Raw genomic sequence first — 21,929 nt, 5'->3', positions numbered from 1 at the left:
AAGCCAAGTCGTAATATCTAAGAGTTGCTTCTAAAGTACATTTTAATCTTCTTTCAATAAGAAAAATAGTTATTAGGTAATTTTCAAGAATTTTTTGCAGTCAATCTACCTTCAGAAAATATTTTACATAATTTCAGTTGTTTCATACATTTTTATATTCTTTCTTTGTTTTTATCCATCTATATATTTTGATTTAAGATTTTGTTAATTTCTCTTTCTGTTCATTCTCATCCTCATCCATGCTTTTGGCATTTTCACTTTATGCACATCAGATTTTCAAGTGGTACAGATGATGTCCGAATGATTCCAGTGGACTCAGGCATGGGAGTTGAAGACTGGGAGACCAAATACAAAATGAATGACAACATACTGGATGATTACCTGGAACCAGCACAGAAAACATGGGATGATGATGATGAGACCAAGAGTGAAATTTATAGAATCGTGAGCAGCCCGGGTGACTCCAAAGGCAGTCGGTTCTACCAGACAGTAGAGTGTGATGCAATGTCCCCTGAGGAGGCTGAGGAGTATGATGCATCCGAAAATCTCGTCACGAGAACAGCCACAGGCAGCAGTGAAGTCCGTTTGGTCTATAAGGAAGCTAGAAACTTCGAGGATGAAATTTCCCCTCCTGAGATTTCCATCATCCCTTCAATTAGGCAACTTCGCAGGGCAGACCAAGCATTAAATACGGAGGGGCTGTTGTACAAAACCAGAATGTGGGCCAAAAACTCATTTGAAGACACCCTTGAGAACTATACAATTTATTGTGAGGAGGAAGAAGCCAGGATGAGAGCAAGAAGTGAATATGGATCTGCAGGATCCGATGAAATGCAGTTCTCTCTTGGGTCTGAAGAGGAGCTGGATGATATGGCGTTTGTAGAAGAGGATGCACAATTTGAAAATGACCGTTACTACAATAACTCAAGATATATTTCCTCTCATGATGAATGGTCACAAGGCTATTATGAACAACAAAGTAGCATGGGGAATGTTTGCACAAGGGGCTCAGATGAAATGTCACCTGTGGAGCAACCAAATAAGGAGTATCATGATACTATGGATGAACTTCAGAACTTAGTTGACACTGTGTCAGAATATCTGGTTGGAAGAGAGGAGGAAATTAGTAAATATGAATCAATGCAAAAATCTGTCACAAAAACAGAAACGGGGAGTGAAGAAATGAAAACTGAGGGTGAACCAGCTGAGGTCAAAGAGGAAAATGCTGTGGAACAAGGTATCGCAGGTGTTAAAAATGCCATGAGCTCATTGTTTAACACATTCACAAATACTAAACCAGCAGCTGAAAATACAGAATCAACAGAAACTGCAACAAAAACTCCATCTCCAGTTCCTCCCCAGGCAGAGTCTGGTATTTCCAAACTGTTCTCTTTTATACCTAAAACGTCTGGTAGTCCAACTCCTGTTGCTGTTGTACCACCTGCTAATCAGGAAGTCAGTGCAGATAAGAAGTTCTCTTTGCAGTCACTCTTGCCATTTCAGTCCCCAGAGGTCAGTCGACCAGCTAGTGCCACATCAGAGACTGATGCTACAAACATTACTGATTCAAGTAGCTCTCAAACTCAGGACTCCACTCCAAGTCAGGCTCAAACAGTGGTTGATTCAGTGCTAGGAAGATTGAGCCCTTTCAGGCTTTTTGGAGACAAATCTAGTGCTGAAAATACTTCGCAGTCAGATATATCTCAGGGAAACTCAGAGTTAAAAGAAGCATCAATGGATAAATCCAAGAGTTTTTCTTTAGAGGGTTCTGGCACACAACCTGAGCACCAGTCCTCATGTGGTGGATCAGGAAGTGGATCAGTAGAGCTCTTACCTGAAACAGAATCATCTGGTGAATTACCTGATTCCATGCCCAGAGGGCCTATGTCTAAGCAAGGAGAGAGTAAAACTGAAGCAAATGCTGCCAGTCACATACCCGCAGAAGAAACTGGATTCTTTAGCCCTTTTAAGAAGTCACTGAACTCACTCATATCAAACAATACACCTGATGACAAGCCAGCTGAGTCCCCCTCAATGTTCTCTATTTTTAAGCCAGCCGAGGCTCCAAGATCTGAGGATGTGTCTAGTACTTTTGGCAATAAATTAAAGCTTCCTTTCTTTTCCTCAGATGCTCCGGTCAGTACTCAGGTGCCTAAACAAGAAGGTGGTATGCTCTCTGGATTTCTAAAATTGACAACAGGTGAAGATCCCAATCCACCTAGACCTGGCGTACCCCAAACTGGGACTAAATCACCACTGTCCAGTCGTTCTGCATTGCTTGAAAGTGTTTCCAAAGGAAATACAGATACTGGCTGGTTCTCCAATCTGTTTAAAGCAAGTCCAACTGATCCAAAGGCACAGACTGGAACACAAGACTCATCAAAGCCAACAGCAACTACACAAAGTATTCCCACTGTTATTGTGAATCCTGAAAAACCACTCAATGTAGAAGAAGCTTCTGCAGATATAGTCATAGAAACAGATAAAAAATGTCATGAGTGCCTGTCTACTGAAAATCAAAGTGACATTAAAATAGATACACTGGATGCAGACCAGGTTGAGAGAAATGAAAATCCATCTAAACTTCAAGATGGAGCAAATGCTAAGCCAGAGGACCATCATCCAAAGACTCAGGTGCAACCAAAGCCACAAACCGATACACAAGCACAACCCCAGTCTCAGGGCTTGCTATCCAGTCTTTTATCTGCCAACAACAAACCGCAAACAATTTCTGGTCAACCACAACAGGGTGGATTATTCTCAGGGCTACTTTCCACTGTTACTGGCACCCAGAACCAGGTTGAACCAGGGGCTGCACCTCCTCAGTCAGGAGGACTGTTGTCAGGATTATTGAAAATGACTGCCCCTGAAAGCTTTACCACAAGCAGCCAATCAGCAAGCCCACAACAACAACAACCCTCCAATGAAGGGAGCTCCTGTCAAGAATCACCTGCAAATACTCAAAGCCAGAGCCAACCACAGCAGAGCACTGGAATTTTCTCTGGGTTATTCAAATTGGCCAGTGATACAGTTTCAAGCCCCCAAACAGCATGTGTCCAGTCAGCACCAGGTCCTGAAAATCAAAATGTCAATAAGCAAGTAGCATTGGAGGGCACCTCCAATGAGCCATCTCAAGGAGCTTCACCTCAGCCTCAATCAGGAGGATTCTTATCTGGGCTTTTGAAGTTGGCCAACCCTGAGACAGTCCCAGCACCCGGAGAGGTATCCCAACCTCCGCAGCAGCAAACATCACAACAGAGCAGCAGTCAACAAACAAGTCAACGACAAACAGACACAAAGAGTCAACCACAATCTCAGCCGCAGGCAGTTGAACCACCTCCAAGTCAAACCGGAGGACTTTTGGGGGGACTCCTAAAACTAACAGAGAATGCTCTTGCAGGGTCACAACAGCCAAGTGGCCCTGGCAGTCAGCCTAATCAACAACAGTCCAGCAATCCAATTGCACAGCCACAACCACCACCTGCTACAGCAAGTGGAATGTTTTCAGGATTTTTTAACAAGCTAACAGCCCCAGAGAGTGCTCCTCAACAGCCACATCCTGGAAATAGTACCCTGACCTCACAACAAAACTCTAAACTCCCTGAACAACCGTCACCATCTCAGACAGGTGGCTTCCTTTCTGGCCTGTTTAGTATGAGTGCTTCAGACATTAATAATGCCAAAGATCCAGCTCCCCTAAGTCGTCCACAGCAGGAGCCTCCTTGTTCTGGTCAACCTAATGCACAGCAAACTAACAGACAAAACTTGCAACGACAAAACCAAGATCCACCTCTCCAGGTACCACAAAGTGGACCAAGTGGAATGTTCTCTGGGTTGCTTAATAAGATTGCAGATACTGCCACTGCACAACCCCAGTCACAAACCATGCAGCAAGTCAGTAGGTCTGGTCAAAATGAAAGTGCCCCCCAGCAATCTTCTAGCCAACAGGGTGGGTTCTTTTCTGGGCTTTTTTCAACAAATCCAACACCAACACAATCACAACAAGAACCACCTGGGTCCAGTCAACAGCAGCAGGGAAACAGACAGCCTTTACAAAGACAAAATCAGATTCACTCTCATACTTCATCAACCACTGAGCCACCACAAGGGGGTTTGCTTTCAGGCCTTTTCACCAAACTTGCATCAGTAGATACTCCAGCTCAGTCAACAAAGTCTGTTCCAGGAGGTCAGCCTAACCAACAAACAAGTAGGCCAGATGCATCAGGACAGAGTCAAACCTCTACCCAGCAGCCACCCCCTCCAAGCCAATCAGGTGGACTTCTTTCTGGTCTTTTGAAGATGGGATCAGAAGCTGCAACTCAAAAATCACCTTCTGTAGGACAGCAGCCACATCCTGCTTCTGGAAGCCAGCTGCAAAGTCCACAACGTCAAGCTCAGACTGCGTCACAAGGAGCAACACAGTCTGGTGGTCTATTTTCTAGCATTTTCAAAATGGCCACCTCGGATGAATCTGTGCAACAACATACTCAGTCAAGCAAGCAGCCAGCAAATGCATCTGTTCAAAGTGCAAGCAATCAGCAAAATGAGTCTAGTAGCATCTTATCTGGATTTTTGAGCAAACTTGCCACAACAGCTGAAGAACCAACAGCAACAAATGAAGGTTCTCCTAGTCAGAAATCAAAACAGCAGCAACAAGACCGTTCTGGAATTAAACCTAGTCAAGGCCGCCCACAGATTCAGAGGACCAAACCAGTTGAACTTTTGTCCTCTGAAGATGGAGGTGCTGAAAAAGATCAAAAAGTTTCAACACAAAAAGTTTTTTTGTCTGGATTATTTAACAAGGCATCAGAGGAAGACACTTCATCTAAACTTCCTTCTCTTCAAATCAAAGAAGAACCAAAAAGTAGTTCCAGTAGTGGTGCAGGTGTGCTTTCTGGGATTTTTAAATCTGGAGCCAATGAAAACGACTCACCAGCAAAAAGTAAGGACCAAGAAAAGGGCTTTCTTGATCGACTAATGTCTAAGCAGAGTAAAAATGAGACCACTACTTCAGTTACCAGCAGCACCGGGAGTTCAGAGTCAAACAAATTAGTAAATGAAGCTTCTCAACAACCTGCTAATCTGCATCCTGCAGTGAAATCCACACAACTGTACATGGAGGAGATACATAGACTCTTATATGGCACGTCTACTAATTATGGATACCAAGATTTATTGTATACATTTGCAGAGAATGGTGTGATTCCCCCAGAACTGTATGAACATCAGTGTCTCATAGAAGCTCTTCTTTGGCAGCAACTGAATGATTATGCTCTATTGGAGACCCTAGCAACACAAGTTCCAGACTGTTATTCTGCAAATCAAGTGGGAATGCCATTACCTTCTGAACCAGTAGTAGAGATGCCTGAATGGTGGAATTTTAAAAATATGGATCCTAGTCAGTTCCATATACCCTCACATCCTTGGCAGGATGCTGTCAATTTGCCATTTCAAAGTAGTCTTCCACTAGCAAACGGAGAGGATATTTTTGTATTTGACATGAGTAACACAAACAGGAAATCCTGGGGAGGCTCTGACCATTTAGATGACTTCAGTGATAAAAGAAGCAAAAAGCCTTGGATGGAGAAAGAAGCTGCTGTTAACCTCTCAACGGATGTACCAGCAAAAATATGTTCATGCCAGTCAATGTCAGACTATAAACTAAATAGTAAAAATGCCTCAAAGACCCCCAAACCACATTTTGATTTTAAATTTGACTCAAGATTCTTCAAACGACTCACTGAAAAAAAGGGGCCATTGGATTTGACTCCAGGTGCAGTTGACCTCAGAAGCTCTGTGACTGCTAGTGGAGATATAGAAAATGAAATGTTTTTTGAAGATTCTGAGTGGTACCAGCAGTGGCTATCCTTGTTGGAGCAGGGAATGTGGTGGCCAGCTGAGGTAGGAGACTGTGGCTATTATGTTTACATGGATGAAGAATATATATACTCTCTTTTGACTGATAGGGCTGGTAAGCACCTTTATGCATGTGCGACCCCAGAGGAGAGCCGTGTTTTAGAACGAATCACTGAAAATATCTCAAGTATTCTGCATAAAAAAGATAAACCAAAGATGACGCTTTGTGGTTTTAAAATTCCTCTATTCAATGAAGATGAAGTGTTTTGGATACCAGGAAAAAATCAGTGTGATATGCAGCTCCTAAATACTCCTGTTGATTTGTCTTCAGCTCTTCAGAAAGGTGACCGGATTATGAATATGAACCTTGAGCGGTTCTCCCAAATGTTTCAGGAGTCCATAAATGCACAGACAGAGCAACCTGTTGACTTCAGTGTGTACCATCTCAAAAAAGTAAAAATGGGTTCACAAGAGCCAAGCATAATTTCTACAGAGGAGCAACAAGAAGCAGCTGACCTCTCAAGGAAAGAAAAGAATCCATGTCATGGAGGACCATACTGGAAAAATCAGGGTATTAAAGACCTTTTTCCTGAAGTATCTGTGCCACAGTCCTCTTCTCCAGTTATGTCTACTTCATCAGTGGGCTATAGACGGCACCCCTCAAATATGAAACCTTCAATTCCTGAAATCATGATTGGACATGTAGATGATAAGCCTGTTGACCAGAAAACTCAGAATAAGCAAACTTCCCATCCTGTTTTAACTACTAAGAATTTTGTTGAAAAGACATCTACTACACCACAAACAGCTAAAAGCACAGCTTTAGCAGGATCTGCAATTACACCACAACCTCAGGCCACTTCTAGAAAACTTCCTGATCTACCGAAGAGCAATGGAATGCCACCTACTTCAACTAGGACACTTCCTGTAACACCAGTAAGTTCAACAAGGCAGGATGGGTTTAGACAGCCCAGTGCAACCCCCACACCTCAAGTATCACCTACTAAGCCCTCTGCTGCCTCACAGAAACAAAAACTAGCAAGACAGCCATCACAGTCAACACAGTCTCCTTTATCAGACAAAGTGTCAAATTTTGAAGTCTCTAAGACTGCAGTAGTTCCCTTAAAGCCAAAACCTTGCACAGTGATGTCAAATCAAACAATATCATTGCCACCACCACAGAATTTACTTTTTAACAAACCACAAATAGCAGTTGACTCTTTTTTTTGTAGTAAACCTATGGATTTCTCTGGAACCATGAGCAAAAAAGACAAAGGTAATGATGAGAAATCTCCATTAGATACTCATGCTGAAGGATGTATTCTGGATGTCATTGACTTTACCACAACAAAACTAAACATTAAAAACCAGAATGAAGAGACATCTGACATGAGTGAGACAGCAGCTGACCTGACTGTTGAGTTAAGTAAGGAAGTGAAAGAAATAAATGTCACATTTCCAGCTCTAGAGGTCAGAAATCTCTCCTTGAAAATGTCTGAAGTACCTCTCGGAACTGTATCTGCTCCACCCTCTCCGAGAAGCAGACCACAATACTTTCCTCCAGACTGTGGAGTTCCCAGACAAAATGACAGTTGTGGCAATGAAGCACCCTTATCACAAAGACAAAACCCCCAGCTTGCTAGACAAGCCTCAGGTCAGATGCCCCAGGCAAAGAGTACTCAAGTAAGCTCTAACAGAGTCCTGGTGGATTCGCCCTCAAAGGCAGCATTTAAGTCAGCCTCAACACCAGCTCAACTTGATAGGCTAGAGGGAGGTCCATTTAAGCGAAGTGCCAAACCCAGCCAAGTGCCAACTTCTATACCTCGGGCACCATCACCTCATACATGTTCTGAAATAAAAACATCACCCATGTTAAGCCCAGCATTGCAGATGCCTGCTCAAAATAAAAATAGTCTCATAAGGCAGACTTCACTTGCTAGTGAATCTTTAAGAATTAGTCACATGACTGGACAATCACATAATGAGAGCACAGCTCCAGCTAATTCAGTCAGAGCAACTCTGGATATGACTTCAAAGACAGTCAATAAAGATATGGGGACAGTAATCACTGAGAGCTCAGCAGCTGAAGCTGTCTCCCTTGTAAGAAGCAGACGTGCGTCAGTCACAGAAATGAATACAGATTCTGTTGGTTTGCCTTTGCTTGTAGAGCCATCAGCACAAGAGGTAAATCTTCAAAGGCATCAATCATTACCCCGGCTCTTATCTAGTGAATCCAAGTTTTTCCAAGAAGGCCCTGTTTTACACATCCAAAACAGTATTTACAACAAAGCAGCAAGTTTGCCACTGCAACCCTCTCATTATCATCAAACAGCAACTGCTCCATCAAATGCAATTAAAGCTACGTTAGATATGTCTGCAAAATCAACTACATGTTCGGCTGTGGTAACTGAGGCAGTTCAAAAAGAAGCACTGCCACTTGTGAGAGCAAGGTCGACATCGATCTCAGATGGCAATGAAGAGCTTGTTGGATTACCTTTGCTTGTTGAGCCATCAGTACCAGAGAAAAATCTTCTCCCACAAAGGCGTCAGTCATTGCCACAACTCTTATCTAGTGACTCCAAGTTTTACCAGGAATGCTCTGTTTTACAGAGCCAAAATCATCCTTATAACAGAACTGTAAGTTTGCCAGTGCAATCTTCTCCTTATCATCAAACAACAACTGCTCCAGCAAATGCAATTAAAGCTACATTAGATATGTCTGCAAAATCAATTACTCATTCAGCTGTGGTAACTGATGCATTTCAAAAGGAAGTGCTGCCACTTGTGAGAGCAAGATCAACATCGATCTCAGATGGCAATGAAGAAGTAGTTGGTATGTCTTTGATTGTGGAGCCTTCAACACAACAGCGGAAAACTCTTCTCAGGAGTTTTGAATCACAATCAAATGTTACACAAAGTGATTCTTCACAACAGATGATGGATTTGAAAGCATCACAGTTAAGTCCAATCTTAAACCGACAAACACCTAGTTGGCAAACGGCCTGTGCTCCAGCCAGTGCAGCTAATACAATTTTAGATATGTCTCCAAAGCCAACTGAAAAAGTCCAAGAGGAAAAACAAGAATTATCTCCAATGCCATTGATGAAAAGAAAAACATCAGATACTGTGATTGCCATAGGGGCATCTGTTGGATTGCCTTTAATAGTAACACCCTGTAATTCCCAAGAAAACCTTATAATGAAGTCTACATCTCCATCGCAAGTGCAGAAAAGTTCAGATAAGGAAACACTGAAAGAAAAGAATAGTGTTATTTCAAGCCAGCAATCCCTTGAAGTCAGAAGAATCTCTGCTAAAGTGGGTTTCTTTCAAAGCAAAGCTGGCACATTACAAATGACACGGCAATCATCTCTTTCAGGACAACCCAACAGAATACCCACAGCACCAGCTAATACAATCAAGGACATAGTTGACATGTCTCCAAAACTCTTGTCAAAGCCATCAGAGATGTCTGGAGATGTTATCATTGAAGCTGGTGTGCTGTCACTTGTGAAAACAAGACCAACCACTGATGCTGAAGTATTAAAAAGACTAGCTGGTGTACCTTTAATTGTAGAGCCTCCTTTGTTCCCTAAACCAGTTCGAGGGCAAAGCAAATTGCCTGATGAAAAGTCCTCTTTTTCTTTGAAATCAACTATAGATCAAGGACCAAAAGTACCTTCGGCACCAGCTAACACAATTAAATCCACTATTGATATGTCTGTGGTCCGATCAACTTCTACAATGTCTGCGGGATCAACAGGAGAAATGCTTCCAAATGGAGTATTGCCTCTTGTCAAAGATAAAGTATTCATCAACAAACATTCAAGCAAAGATTCAGTAGGAATGCCATTAATAGTTGAATCATTTTCGCCTTCTGAGCAGATCCCTCAAAAAATGTCACACTGTATATCCTTACTAGAAAAAAGTAATCCACATCGAATGCAATTATTGGATGGACATCATACTACAGAAACTTTGTTGCGCCAGCAGATTCCTACCTATCATCGAAATGGAATGCTCCCAATCTCAAAGATACAAACTGTAGAATCTCAGGCCTTGAGCAAACCTGTTGACTTTTCTGTCATTGTTTCACCTACAAAGCCCAACTGCTCCTTTGTTCTTCAGAATGGACATCCTGTGGATTTTACTCAATCTGAAGAGGAGAAATTAAGGATTGGAAGCAGATATCCCAAAAATGGTAGTATTACTTCTAAAAAATGTTTTGTTGGTGCTGTTGACTTGACTGCTGACATAATGATTGACGTAAATAAAAACAAAAGTGACAATGACGTCAAGGATCTTTCATCTCTAAGAACTACTAACATATCTACTCGGAGCACATCAAGATGTACAGTGCCTATATATGCAGTTCAGAGTTCCACTACAACAAATAAGCAAGATTCTCCTCAACTGTCAGGAAATCAGGAAATATTGGTCACCCAATCAAATAATTTACCTACATCTCAAGCATCATATCCGTCTTTTCAGTCCAATGTGCCTACTCTAATGGCAGATACATCAGTTCAGAAGAAAAATAATTTGCATAGAACTGATTTGCATTTCCTCAAATATTCTGAACAATTAAGGGAAGCACAACATGAACCTACTGAACCAGTCAACCCACAGCTTCTGGATAAGGAGCAAGCATTTGCAAGCAGCACAAGTGTTGATCCACATGGCTCTCTGCTCTCTACAGAAATCAGTGATTCATCTAATGTGGTGACCTTCAATGACTTGCCCCAAAAATCTATGCCTCACATAAATTGCTCAGAGCATACAACTAATCAGCAACCAGCTCAAAGGTCTATCATCAGTAGGCAGATAAGACACCGGTCAATTCCCTCAACATTAACTGAGAATGATGGGATTCAACATATTCAGCAGGCTGAGCCATTAATTACTTCAACTACTGTCTCAAGACCAAAAGGTCTTATCAAACAATCAACAGTGGAAAGCATTGGAGAAGACTGCATCCCTCAGAATGGGACAGCTGCTTTCAACGAAAAGCCGCTAGTGTTAGACAAAACACTTGTTCAAACTTCAGTTGTTCCAGTTGTATCAGTTCAAGATGTATCCATACATGATCAAGATTTGTCATCTAACTTTGTGTCTACTACTGCAAACCTGCCAGTGACGACTTCTGCCATTGTACTAGAATCGGTGGTCGTTGTACCCACAAGTACTACGAACTCTGAAATTACCATGGCATGTCCAAGACCACTTTCATCAAGTCCAGCTGTCGTGTCAAGTGTTATGGATGGATCTCCATATCAAGTCTCAATTTCAGGCCCAGCCACAAAGATATCAGTCAAAGGATTGATATCGTTATTTGATGGAGCAGGCTCACAGCCAACAACAGATAATGTCTCACAAAGAAGTGATACAATGATACAGTCAATCATCAAACCATCACTTCATCATTGTATTGAATTTAACCAAGAAATTACCAAATCTCCAAACCTGACAGTGACAACAACAGCAGATACATCAGTGTTCAATGGAACTATACTAACTACTGTTCAAGCACATACTGCACCACCATCCTTAGTTGATCCACCCACGGAGCCTTTTCCAAGTCCAGGATTTACTACACCACCTTCTGTATTAATTCCACCTGTTGAACTTAATAAAGTTTCCCCAGTTCCACCAGCTCAAGTTTTCCCCACTGACCCACCTTTAAGAAGTTTACTAGTACAACATAACAGAACGTCAGTTCCTCAGATCACAGAGGCGTTTGCTGAAAGTAGGGCTCCAACATTTAGTGGCACAATTTCTCAGCCAATTAATGTTTTTGGAATTTCAGCAGAGTCACAGTCTCAAAACTCTTCTGGAAGCATCTCCTTAGCTGAAGTTTCAGTCACAAGTGATGCGTCATTTCTGGTTGACACAAGCCTTCCTACATCTTCCCCTGAGTCTACAATTACCCCCTTAACACTTCAAACACAATTGAAAGAGATATCATCTATGGTCATGTCTGGCAACCAGACTGATTCAGGCCAACCGGATAAAATGTCAACTCTACATCATTCAGCTACAGTTAGTGGATGTGATGCCCAGTATATGTCAAATCAAGCTACCTCACAGGCCACCATACCACAAACAGCAGCAATGTCTCAATCTGTCTCAACACAAGATATTGTGGTGAACAATGTTAGTCAATTAGATGTTACTCCCCAACAGTTTATTTTGTCTGAGATGATGTCTATTGAAGAGGTACCTTCTTTTACTTCAGTTTCACCCACTGAGCTAGAGGGGCGATCATTAGTAAGTTCTGGTTTGGGGCCAAGAAAGATGCTTATTCCTCAGATCATGATTTCGGAGGCTAGCAGTCCTGAAGACTGTCCTAGTGAAGATGATATATTGACAGATGAACCTGATAAAACAAAGAAAGATGATTTTGCTTTGTCTCTCATTGACAAGACCTCTATGGAAAAAACTGATGTGTCTCAAGACAATTTAGCTACAGAGGATGTGGCATCTCAAGAAATTGACAGTCACAGCATCAAAATGAATTTCTCTAAAATAATGGATTCTCCAGAGGCTCTAACAGAGGTTTCTGACATTAAACATGATTACTCCGTTGAGGATGTACTCACCAACTCTGATGCATTTTCAGCACCAGTAATACTAAGCACTGTTGAACAAAAAGAGAGTATCTGCCCTGAGGCCAGCTCTTCTGAAAATACATATCTTGAAGAAGATTACAATAAAGACAACCAAGTGTCCAGTGCTTTTAAAGAGTCAAACCTAGAGGATGGTGGAAACACTGAATCAACAAAGTGTGAAGAGAAAATAAAAGATATTGACGAATCCCCTAAATTAATGTCTGACAACCTGAGTATCACTTCTGGACCAGTGTCTTCAGGAACAGAAAAAGTATCAGAAGACACTCTGAAAACCTCCATAGCAAAATCTAAACCAAGCACAACCGAAGGGGAAGTGCAGGCGGCAGGGCCTGCAAGCTCAAATGAAGAGGCCATAACCACCAGCACTGAACCAGCTTCTCCTTCCACTCTCAAAGACACAGTTGTTGAAGAGCAATCTGGCAAAGGCATATTCTCACTTTTTGGCACATCTCAACCTCAGAGTGGACAATCCATACTAGGAGGAATAATCCCTGGGTCCTCATCCTCCAAAGAAATGCCAGGTACAGGATTATTCTCAATGTTTGGAAGTGCTGCTCCTCAAGCAACCCCTGCATCACCTGCACCCAAAGATCCACCTGGAAAGGGCATATTTTCTATATTTGGTGGATCTGTTGCTCAGCCACAACCTGAAAAGGAAGGTCCGCCTGTTTCTGGCCCAAAAGATCTGCCTGTAGGTCCAAGACCACCTCACATGCCTACTCCAAGGGTGGCCTCAGGACCTGGACCAAGAGGACCACCAGGACATGTTCTAAGGGCTACATCAGGACCTGGACCAAGAGGTCCAACTCCAAGAGGGCCCACTTCCAAAGAACCACTTGGTAAAGGAATTTTTTCTGTGTTTAGTGGGTCTTCTCAGCAGACAGCACCAACAGGTGGAGTTGCTGCAAAAACACCTGGATCTGGATCCTCCATTCTCGGAGGTATTTTGCCTGGTTCTGGGGCCAAAGAAAATAATGGGCCTGGTTTATTTTCCATGTTTGGTGGAAGTAGTTCTCAATCTCAAGCACCAACTGATGCTGCTGCAACTGAGTCCAACAATAAGGATACAACAGGAAAGGGATTGTTTTCCATGTTTAGTGGGCAAAGTCCAACTGGAGGCTCTGAGCCAGAAAGTCTCTTTAAAGTTCCCTCTGTTTTCTCATCTGATAAAACAAAATCTACTGGATTTAACATCATGTCTTTCATGGATGATAAAAAATCAGATTCTAAATCTGTGGATGTGACCACTATAAGGGAGGGTTCTCTCACATGCCATGTAACATCCATACATTTAACTGAATCAGTTACAGATGAAAATGCATCTGTTGAGGCTAAAGAAGAGGTTCCTGTAGAAAACACATTTGAATCTCCAGTTAAGTTGGATCAAAAACCATGTGATGAAATGAAGGAAGAGTCTGTGGATGTTACAGGGAGGACTGATGAAATGCAGCCATCCATAAATGATAATACAATGTCTAAAATGAAGACACTAATAAATGAGGATGCAGAGGTTGTATTTCTGACAGAGGAACAAACTAAAAAGGAAGAAATTTCGGTGGTCGACAAAATACATGAGGAAAAAACTATTAATGAGCAACTTAAAAATGAGGACCTGGACATGGAAAGCTACAAAGAAACTGTAGACACTTGTTCAAAGAAAACTGATTGCATGACATCAATAAATGAGACTGAAGAGGTTGTACTTTTAACAGAGGAACAATCTAAAAGTGAAGAAACTTCAGTGGTTGATAAAATACATGAGAAACAAACTATTAATGAGCAATTTAAAAATGAGGAGCTGGATATAGAAAATTACAAAGAAACTGTAGCCGCTTGTTCAACGAAAACTGATTGCCTGACACCAATAAATGAGACTGAAGAGGTTGTTCTTCTGACAAAGGAACAGTCTAAAAATGAAGAAACTTCAGTGTTTGACAAAATACATGAGGAACAAGCTATTAATGACAAACTTAAAAATGAGGAGCTGGGCTTGGAAAATGACAAAGAAAATGTAGCTACGAGTCCAGAAAAAAAAGATTTTAATAAAGATTTAAATCAGTTTGTTCTTGAAAATTCATCCGGGCAAGTTGTAGAGCCTGTTGCACTTGAGAAACCATCAGAGGTTTCATTAGAATCTGATAAAGCTGTAGAGCTTGAAAAACTGCCTGAGAAAAAATTACAAGAAAATGAAATGCTATTAGAAAATGACAAACCAGTGGAGAAAAATGTGGAATCAGAAGAACGTCTGGAACTGGAAAAGTCTCAAGAAACAAGCAAACCTCTGGATGCTGAGAAAGCCACAATAAATGAGAAAACTCTCACTGAAGAATCATGGAAAGGTGATGATGTACAAATAACATACACAATTTCTGACAGCCAGCAAGCAGACCTTAAGGAAAAAACAGATGAAATCACAAAGTCAGAAGAAAGTGACAAACCATTAATGGTGGCAACCATGCAACCATCTTTAGATCCACAGCTGATTTCTTCTATTCCGCAACAGCAACAGCCTAAACAAGTTAATGTACCTCAGCCGGGAATACTGGGTTTTCCTGCTCAACCTAGACCAAGAATGGCTGGACCTTTTTGTCAGCCCAGACCTGGAATGCCTGGACCAAGAGGACCTAGACCTGTAATTTCTGGTCAACCAAGACCAAGAATGCCTGGCTCTCAAAGACCCCCAGAACCTGCTGCATTTTCTGGCTTCATGTCAATGTTTTCTGGCCCAAGTGCTTCTAGCAAGCCAGCAACTTCTAGTTTCTTCTCAGTGCCACAGACCTCTTTCTTCAAGTCATCACCTACCTCTACTGCAGCACAACCACAACAGCAGAAGAGCTCATTTTTTAATCTTCCAACCAGCCTGCCAACGGACTCCCTCACTGGGGATCTGTTTGGAATGTTTAAAGGAACAGAAGCAACAAAATTAGATGAAACCAAGCTACCAGATAAATCTGAAACTAAAGGTAACAATGGAACACATGACTCTAAAGAGCAAATGAGCCTCAATGTTAATGAGTCAAGTGCAGTCTCTGAATCTGAGTCTGTATCAGTTACTAAATTAGTAAATGAGGAACTGAAGGAATGCGATTCTGAGTCGTTAAAGGTTGTTGAAGAGCAAGAGGTCAACTCTTCACATGAAACAAAAGATGAAAGCAAGGAGATCAATGATACATCTGAAACAAGACACAGAGAGACATCTGAATTGGGTTTATCCTCAAAGGTATCACCAGGAGACACTGAAACCCCACCATCTACACCCAAAATACTAGTTGAAGACAAACGACCAACCTCACCACCTTCTAAAGGTATTTTTGGTGATTTTATGTCTGGTGCAGCAGAGACAGCCAAACCTTTCAGCTCATTTTTTGGCTCTTCCACTCCTGCCCCTTCAGTTAGCACCAACCCTTCACAGCCACAAGCAGAGAGCAGTAGTCTGCTTTCTGGTTTCAAGGGTTTGTCTGTGGGTCTCTTCCAAGAAGATAAATCAGCTTCTGCAAAGGAAGAGACCATGTCATCAATGTTTGGAAGAAAAATAGGCTTCCCATGGCAAAGTTCACCTCCTCAGACCCCTCCTGCAGCCCAGTCCGAACACCCAGACTTGAAGCCTGAAGAAAATGATGAACCCGAGGCTGATAAATTGTCTCTTGAATCAGAGGTCACAGGAAGTGCAGATCCCAGTGATACAGAAGGTCCAAGTGACAACTCTTCACAAAAGCAGCCAAGCTTTGACACAAGTCCAGAGAGTCCGACAGCACTTAAACAAGGGGCGTCCTGTCTGGAAGTAGAGCATATAGAGAAATCTCAATTTTCCCAAGATTGCATAGATAAGGACAAGGACCCTCCTGATATAAATTCCAGTGAAGAAAAGCCACCAGGGACCCATCTACAGCAAACCTTTGATAAAAGGCTAGTAAAATCATAATAAATGGTTATTCTTAGGCCATTTATTATGGTTTATTGTGAATATTACCCTCCATCTTTCCAAGATATTTAATTTTTTTATTAATTATTCATTTTATTAAATATTATTAATTTGTTATATATTCACATTATTGATTTTGTTTTTTCTTTTGGTTTCTTATTGTCTGTCAAGACATGCATAACATTAAAAATATTACAAGTACCTTGCTTGCTCCTGAAATTATGAATCTTTTAAATTGTACTTAGATAAAAAAAAAAAGGTTCACTGCTACTGATTGATTGTATATATTTATCTTCTTAATCTAGTATTTCATTAAATTCAAATTAGCACTGTTCCTAGTATGTTTATTCAAATTTCATCTTCATCCTGCATTACTGTAATGACATCATTGACTTTACTGACCCAAACACATTTTAAACAAAGTCTAGGACTGAAATTGATTCCTGAGTGATTTAGTTTGTGACTAGATTTAGATATTTACATCTTGATATTTACATCTTTTGTTTTCTTTCACCAGCCCGGTGGACAGCTCTCGATTTGGGTCTTCTGGTAACCTTAGCCAAGCCAGTTCCCAGTTCAGCTCTGAGCCAGAAGAGCGAAGCTATTCAGACAGTCAAATTAGGACTTCTGTTGTTGCTCAACCTCTTCCAGCATCAGATGACACAGAAAAAGGGGAAAGAGAGATACTAGCAAATGTGGAGAAAGATGTACAAGGGGAGGTCACACCCAAGCCTGTTGCTCATCAAGGGAGAAAGCCAGAAAGGCAGCACAGGTATGTGTTTCACACTGAATGGATGTGAAGATGCACACGATACACATGAATCCTAAAAACTAAGCTAATATTTAAATATAAAAGTTCAACACTGGAAAATGTGTATTGATTGACCTGATTGTAACTGTAATGAAACCTTATAATTACATATTGTTTAACTGTATCAGAATCATGTTTTAAATGTTTATTTCTGATCTGATCGGATCTAAATTTCTAGTTTTGTTGCCTTTAGTTCATGTCTGCTAGCTTTGAGACCATATGTATGCTAGTATACTTCAAAAAGGTGACAAAATTAACTTATCAAATTATATGCATGTAAATGTATAATATACTCTTCCAGGAAATGGGCCAAAAGTGTAGTTCCAGCACTTGGTCTTATGGCATTTAATTGTCTTTTTCAGTTTCTATGAGGATGGCCCACCTCCTTTCTCTCCTTCCCGTCTGCGCTGGTTGAAAGCCATCAATAAAGTAAGAGTGAAGCTGCATGAGGTAAGAGGGAGAAGAACAAAATGTCTATCACCTTTTTGAATAGTGGAAAATAAATTATTCTTGTGTTTTGTCCTCCCCTTTTCCTCCATTCACTCTTTTGTTCTCTTGATGTTTATATAAACTGAACCCTTCTTATTTCACTGCCCTTCTGCTGTTTGGTTGATTGAGATTCACATATAACAAATTCAGAGGCCACCATTTTAGTAGGTTTTTTTTTAACGATGTCAGTTCTTTTTGAGTGGCCTATATTTACAGGAGAAAATAAACAGGTATGTACAATTTTTATATTTTAACATTACTAGTTTGTTTGTTTATTTATATATATATATATATATATATATATATATATATATATATTTGCCATTGAGGAATTGTGCCTCAATTATTATATCTTTTTATAGAAGAGAAAAAGGGGTCCAAGAAGCAATAAAAAAATGCCTTAAATTATACAATAAACTAATAAATTCAATACTATATAAACATTTGTACATTAAATGGTTTTCTATGGAAGCCCAATATTAAAAATATTAAAAGATTGTTCTTGTTGTTTTCTCATAACTGCAACTTTATATTTCAGTTATTTTAATATTCATCACAATAACTTTTTTGTTATTTCTTACTCTGATATGGAAATTAGCTGCTATAATTTTCAGAATCATGTGTTTAACAGATTTCTTCAAAATTAAATGAATCAAAATGCATATCACCTGTCTTCATTTATTCTTCATAAGAAATGAGAGATGATATTTACCCCACTAATTTAGCTTTGCATTGAATATTTTAGTAATTAATAAAGCATAATGTATTTCTACCCACACAAATGGTCTGATTTGATGATGTATTATCAGTGAAAAATGTAGGGAGCTCACATGGCTTTTGGATTGTAGGATTTTCAATGGATATTTTATTAGATCTGGTGAAAAAATAACTAAAATAACTAAATAACTGGCAATTGTCAGTCTTGAATCTTGATGAGTGTTTGTATTGCACTGCTTAGATGATCAAGTCCACCAAACAAGCTGACAGTAAAACCAGCATTTTTGTTGTTATGTTCTCATGATTCTCATAAAACTTTAGTCTGTGGTCTACATTGATATGTGCAAACTGCCACAGCAGCTGTGTCTTCAGATGCAGCTGCTAGAGGGAGGGAGCGTGGTGATAGGTGATTGCTCTATTGAAACAAAGGCTGTGACAGGGAAAGTGTTGGGCACGAAAGGCATCTCCAAATGATCACTATTTTCTGCTGACAGCTAAAGTAATGCCTTCTGCCCTTAATGTTTGGAGTATTTGTACAATTTCTTTATTAAAGGATCTGAAGTGCAGGAGGTGTTCCTTTAGCATGGTATGTGTATGTTTACATTATGTTTGTTTTTGAAAGCATTAAGTACCAGAGACAAGTGTTGAAAAGGACAGGCAAGACATATACATATACATATATATATACATTAACTTTTTTGCTCATTAGCCACAGGTACAAGCCACTCAGCATTTTCACTGGCCATAATTTTGACATCTATACCATGGGGGGAAACTATCTCATAATTTGGCAGCAGGTATATTAGGCTGCTGTCACTTTAAGACCTGAGGCACGGATCCATTATACTTACTAATTACTAATTTGTTTTCTTTCTCCACTGTATGTGTTCACTTAAAACATAAATGAATACTTGCCAAGACTGGCATTTTGAAATTTTTTTTTTTTTGTATTTTCTTATATTTTATATATATTTTTTATATATATTATATATAATATTCAAAAATGTGTGTGTATAGGTGTGTGTGTGTGTGTGTGTGTATATATAATATGTGTGTGTATATATGTATATAAAGTATAAACAGTTGTGTGAAAAAGAAAGAACACATTGAATTCTATGGTTTTATGTATCAGGATAATAAAAAATCATCTGGTCCTTGGCAGGTCTTAAAATTAGGACATATTACACCATGTCATTATTTATTTAAAAAAAAACTAGGCCAAAATGGATAAGCCATGGGTGACAAACTAAGTACAGGAATTAAGAGGGTAAATAGCAGACAGGCATTGTTAATCAAATGTCTTTGATTAACTGATCATCAGCAAGTGTCATTACTTCTATAAAAGCAGAAGTTTTGTCAGTTTGCTGGTCTGGAGCATTCAGGTGTGCGTTAACACAATGCCAAGGAGGAAAGACATCAGCAGTTCATAACAGTACAATTAGAAAAAGCCTCAACAAGTATGGCATGTTTATAAGGGTTGCCAGGAGAAAGCTTCTTCTCTCTAAAAAGAACATGGCAGCACGGCTTAGGTTTAAAAAAGTTGCATCTGAACAAAACACAAGGCTTCTAAGAGCAATGTCCTTTGGACAGACGAGACCAAATTTACAACAGAATGGCTGATAAAGAAAAGAATCAAGGTGTTGCAATGGCCCAGTCAAAGTCCAGACCTCAACCTGATTGAAATGCTGTGGCGGGACCTTAAAAGAGCTGTGCATAAACAGATGCGGGCCAGAGCGGGCCAAAATTCTTCCAGAATGATGTGAGAGACTGATAAAGTCATACTGATTACTTCAAGTTATTGCTGCTTAAAGTGTCTCTTCAAGCAACTGAATCATAGGGTGTACTTAGTTTGTCACCTATGACTTCTCCATTTTGTCTTTATTTTTGTTGAATAAATAATGACACGGTGTAATATGTCATGTGTTGTTGTTCATCTGAGGTTGTATTTACTTAATTTTAAGACCTGCTAATGACCATGTGATTTTAAATGGCTGGATAGTTCCTTGTTTAAAATAGTCATTTTATCTCAACAAGAAATAATTTGCCATGGCAACTATGTGACATTACTATGGAAACACAACCTTGATTGTTGCATGTGGAGCCGCCCTTGGGCACCTTTTATATACATATTTCATGTAGTTTGACTCAATCCAGACAAAAACATTGATCATACAACATGTCTCTTTTTAAAAGACATTAAGTGCATGGTTTAAATTGCTGTCAGATGTCTTGAGAATGAGTTAAACCCCTTATTAATGAAGCTTAGACATAGTGTTTTATCCAGGTGATTTCATACAGGATTAAGGAAGTGAAATATTAACATTTTCTTTTTTAGTCAGTTTGATAGATGTCATTATGTTGTCAACACATTTCCCTAATTTTTTATACTGATGGAAAGTAGGAATCTATTTTCTTTGACAGAACAGAGGAGATTGGCAGAAAATTAGATGGACTTACTGTAAGCTTTTATGCTTATTAAAACTGATTTTAACCACCGGTTGTTGTGGTAACCATTAGTATCCAGTGTTTTTGTTTTAATGCAAAGGTTCGAAGTGGTGACTTGAAATCACACTGCTTGCACTTCTCAAGGTTTTGTGGAAGGGTATGTTGCATAATGAATGAATTAGTGCTTTTATATGAACAGCTGTTGAGCATGAATGGTGTCAGTGCTGCTTTAAATTGCATTTGAAAACTCTTTTGTGGACACATTTGTTTTCATAGTTGCATAGGTTTCATTTTATTGTTTCCAAACTGCTGTAAACTAATTGCAGGGTCTCACTGTGATAACCTCAGTTTAATAAACTGGAAGAGCAACATTCAACTGCAGTATTCTAAACAGCATTTTTACTCATTTGAAGGCCACAGTGGGAAGGAAATGCTACTTGAAGGGTCATTCCATAAGGAGTTCTTAACTGAATTACCTCAATAGTGGCCCTTCCACGAGGCAGTTAGCGAAGCGAACTTGAGATGGTTACCTGTATGAAGAAGCTGTTTATGATGATGTGATTTTCTGTGGCGTGATCTTGAGATTTTGAAATCAATGTAATTTTACTAGAGTAACCTTGGATTTTAAAACGGTTTAAACGCCACAGATTCTTTGCGTATTTATATATCTTCATTTTTTTGTTTTATCAAGCACCACATGCAGAGATTATTACAAATGCTAGTTAAGACATCTTTTGTTATTTATGTCATGTCACACGTGATTGTTGTTGACTTAAGATATTTTTGACCCAAACACATTTAAAACGTGTGTACTTTATATATTCATGGAAACATAAGAGAACAGGAGATGGGAAAGATGATGAGAGCTGAAAGCTGGAAGGTGGAAGGTGATGGGATCATTTTTGTCCTACTGGATTAACACTGAGTTTGAACAGTGGAATGATAAAGCCAAGGCTTGTTTGCATAAAGTATGTATCCATTTGTTAACTCTTATACAATAAATTTCACATTTCTTAAAGGGATTGTTCACCCAAAAATAAATTCTGTCATCATTTACTCACCT

The 21,929-nt window shown here is 39.9% G+C and overlaps 1 protein-coding gene across 1 annotated transcript in view; it reads left to right on the top strand.

Annotated features, from left to right (window-relative positions):
- Positions 1-21,929, top strand: part of LOC125266170 — a 124,559-nt gene that overhangs the window by 42,193 nt on the left and 60,437 nt on the right. Inside the window, exons 10-13 of the mRNA XM_048186624.1 lie at positions 273-16,388; positions 16,922-17,176; positions 17,578-17,665; positions 18,743-18,827. Of these exons, the coding sequence (XP_048042581.1) occupies positions 273-16,388; positions 16,922-17,176; positions 17,578-17,665; positions 18,743-18,827 (16,544 nt within the window). The remainder of the gene's footprint in view (positions 1-272; positions 16,389-16,921; positions 17,177-17,577; positions 17,666-18,742; positions 18,828-21,929) is intronic.

This window comes from Megalobrama amblycephala, linkage group LG4 (genome assembly GCF_018812025.1).
Source record: "Megalobrama amblycephala isolate DHTTF-2021 linkage group LG4, ASM1881202v1, whole genome shotgun sequence".
Classification (NCBI taxonomy): domain Eukaryota; kingdom Metazoa; phylum Chordata; class Actinopteri; order Cypriniformes; family Xenocyprididae; genus Megalobrama; species Megalobrama amblycephala.
Note: the sequence above shows the minus strand (reverse complement) of the source record. Positions and strands in the feature narration are given on the sequence as shown.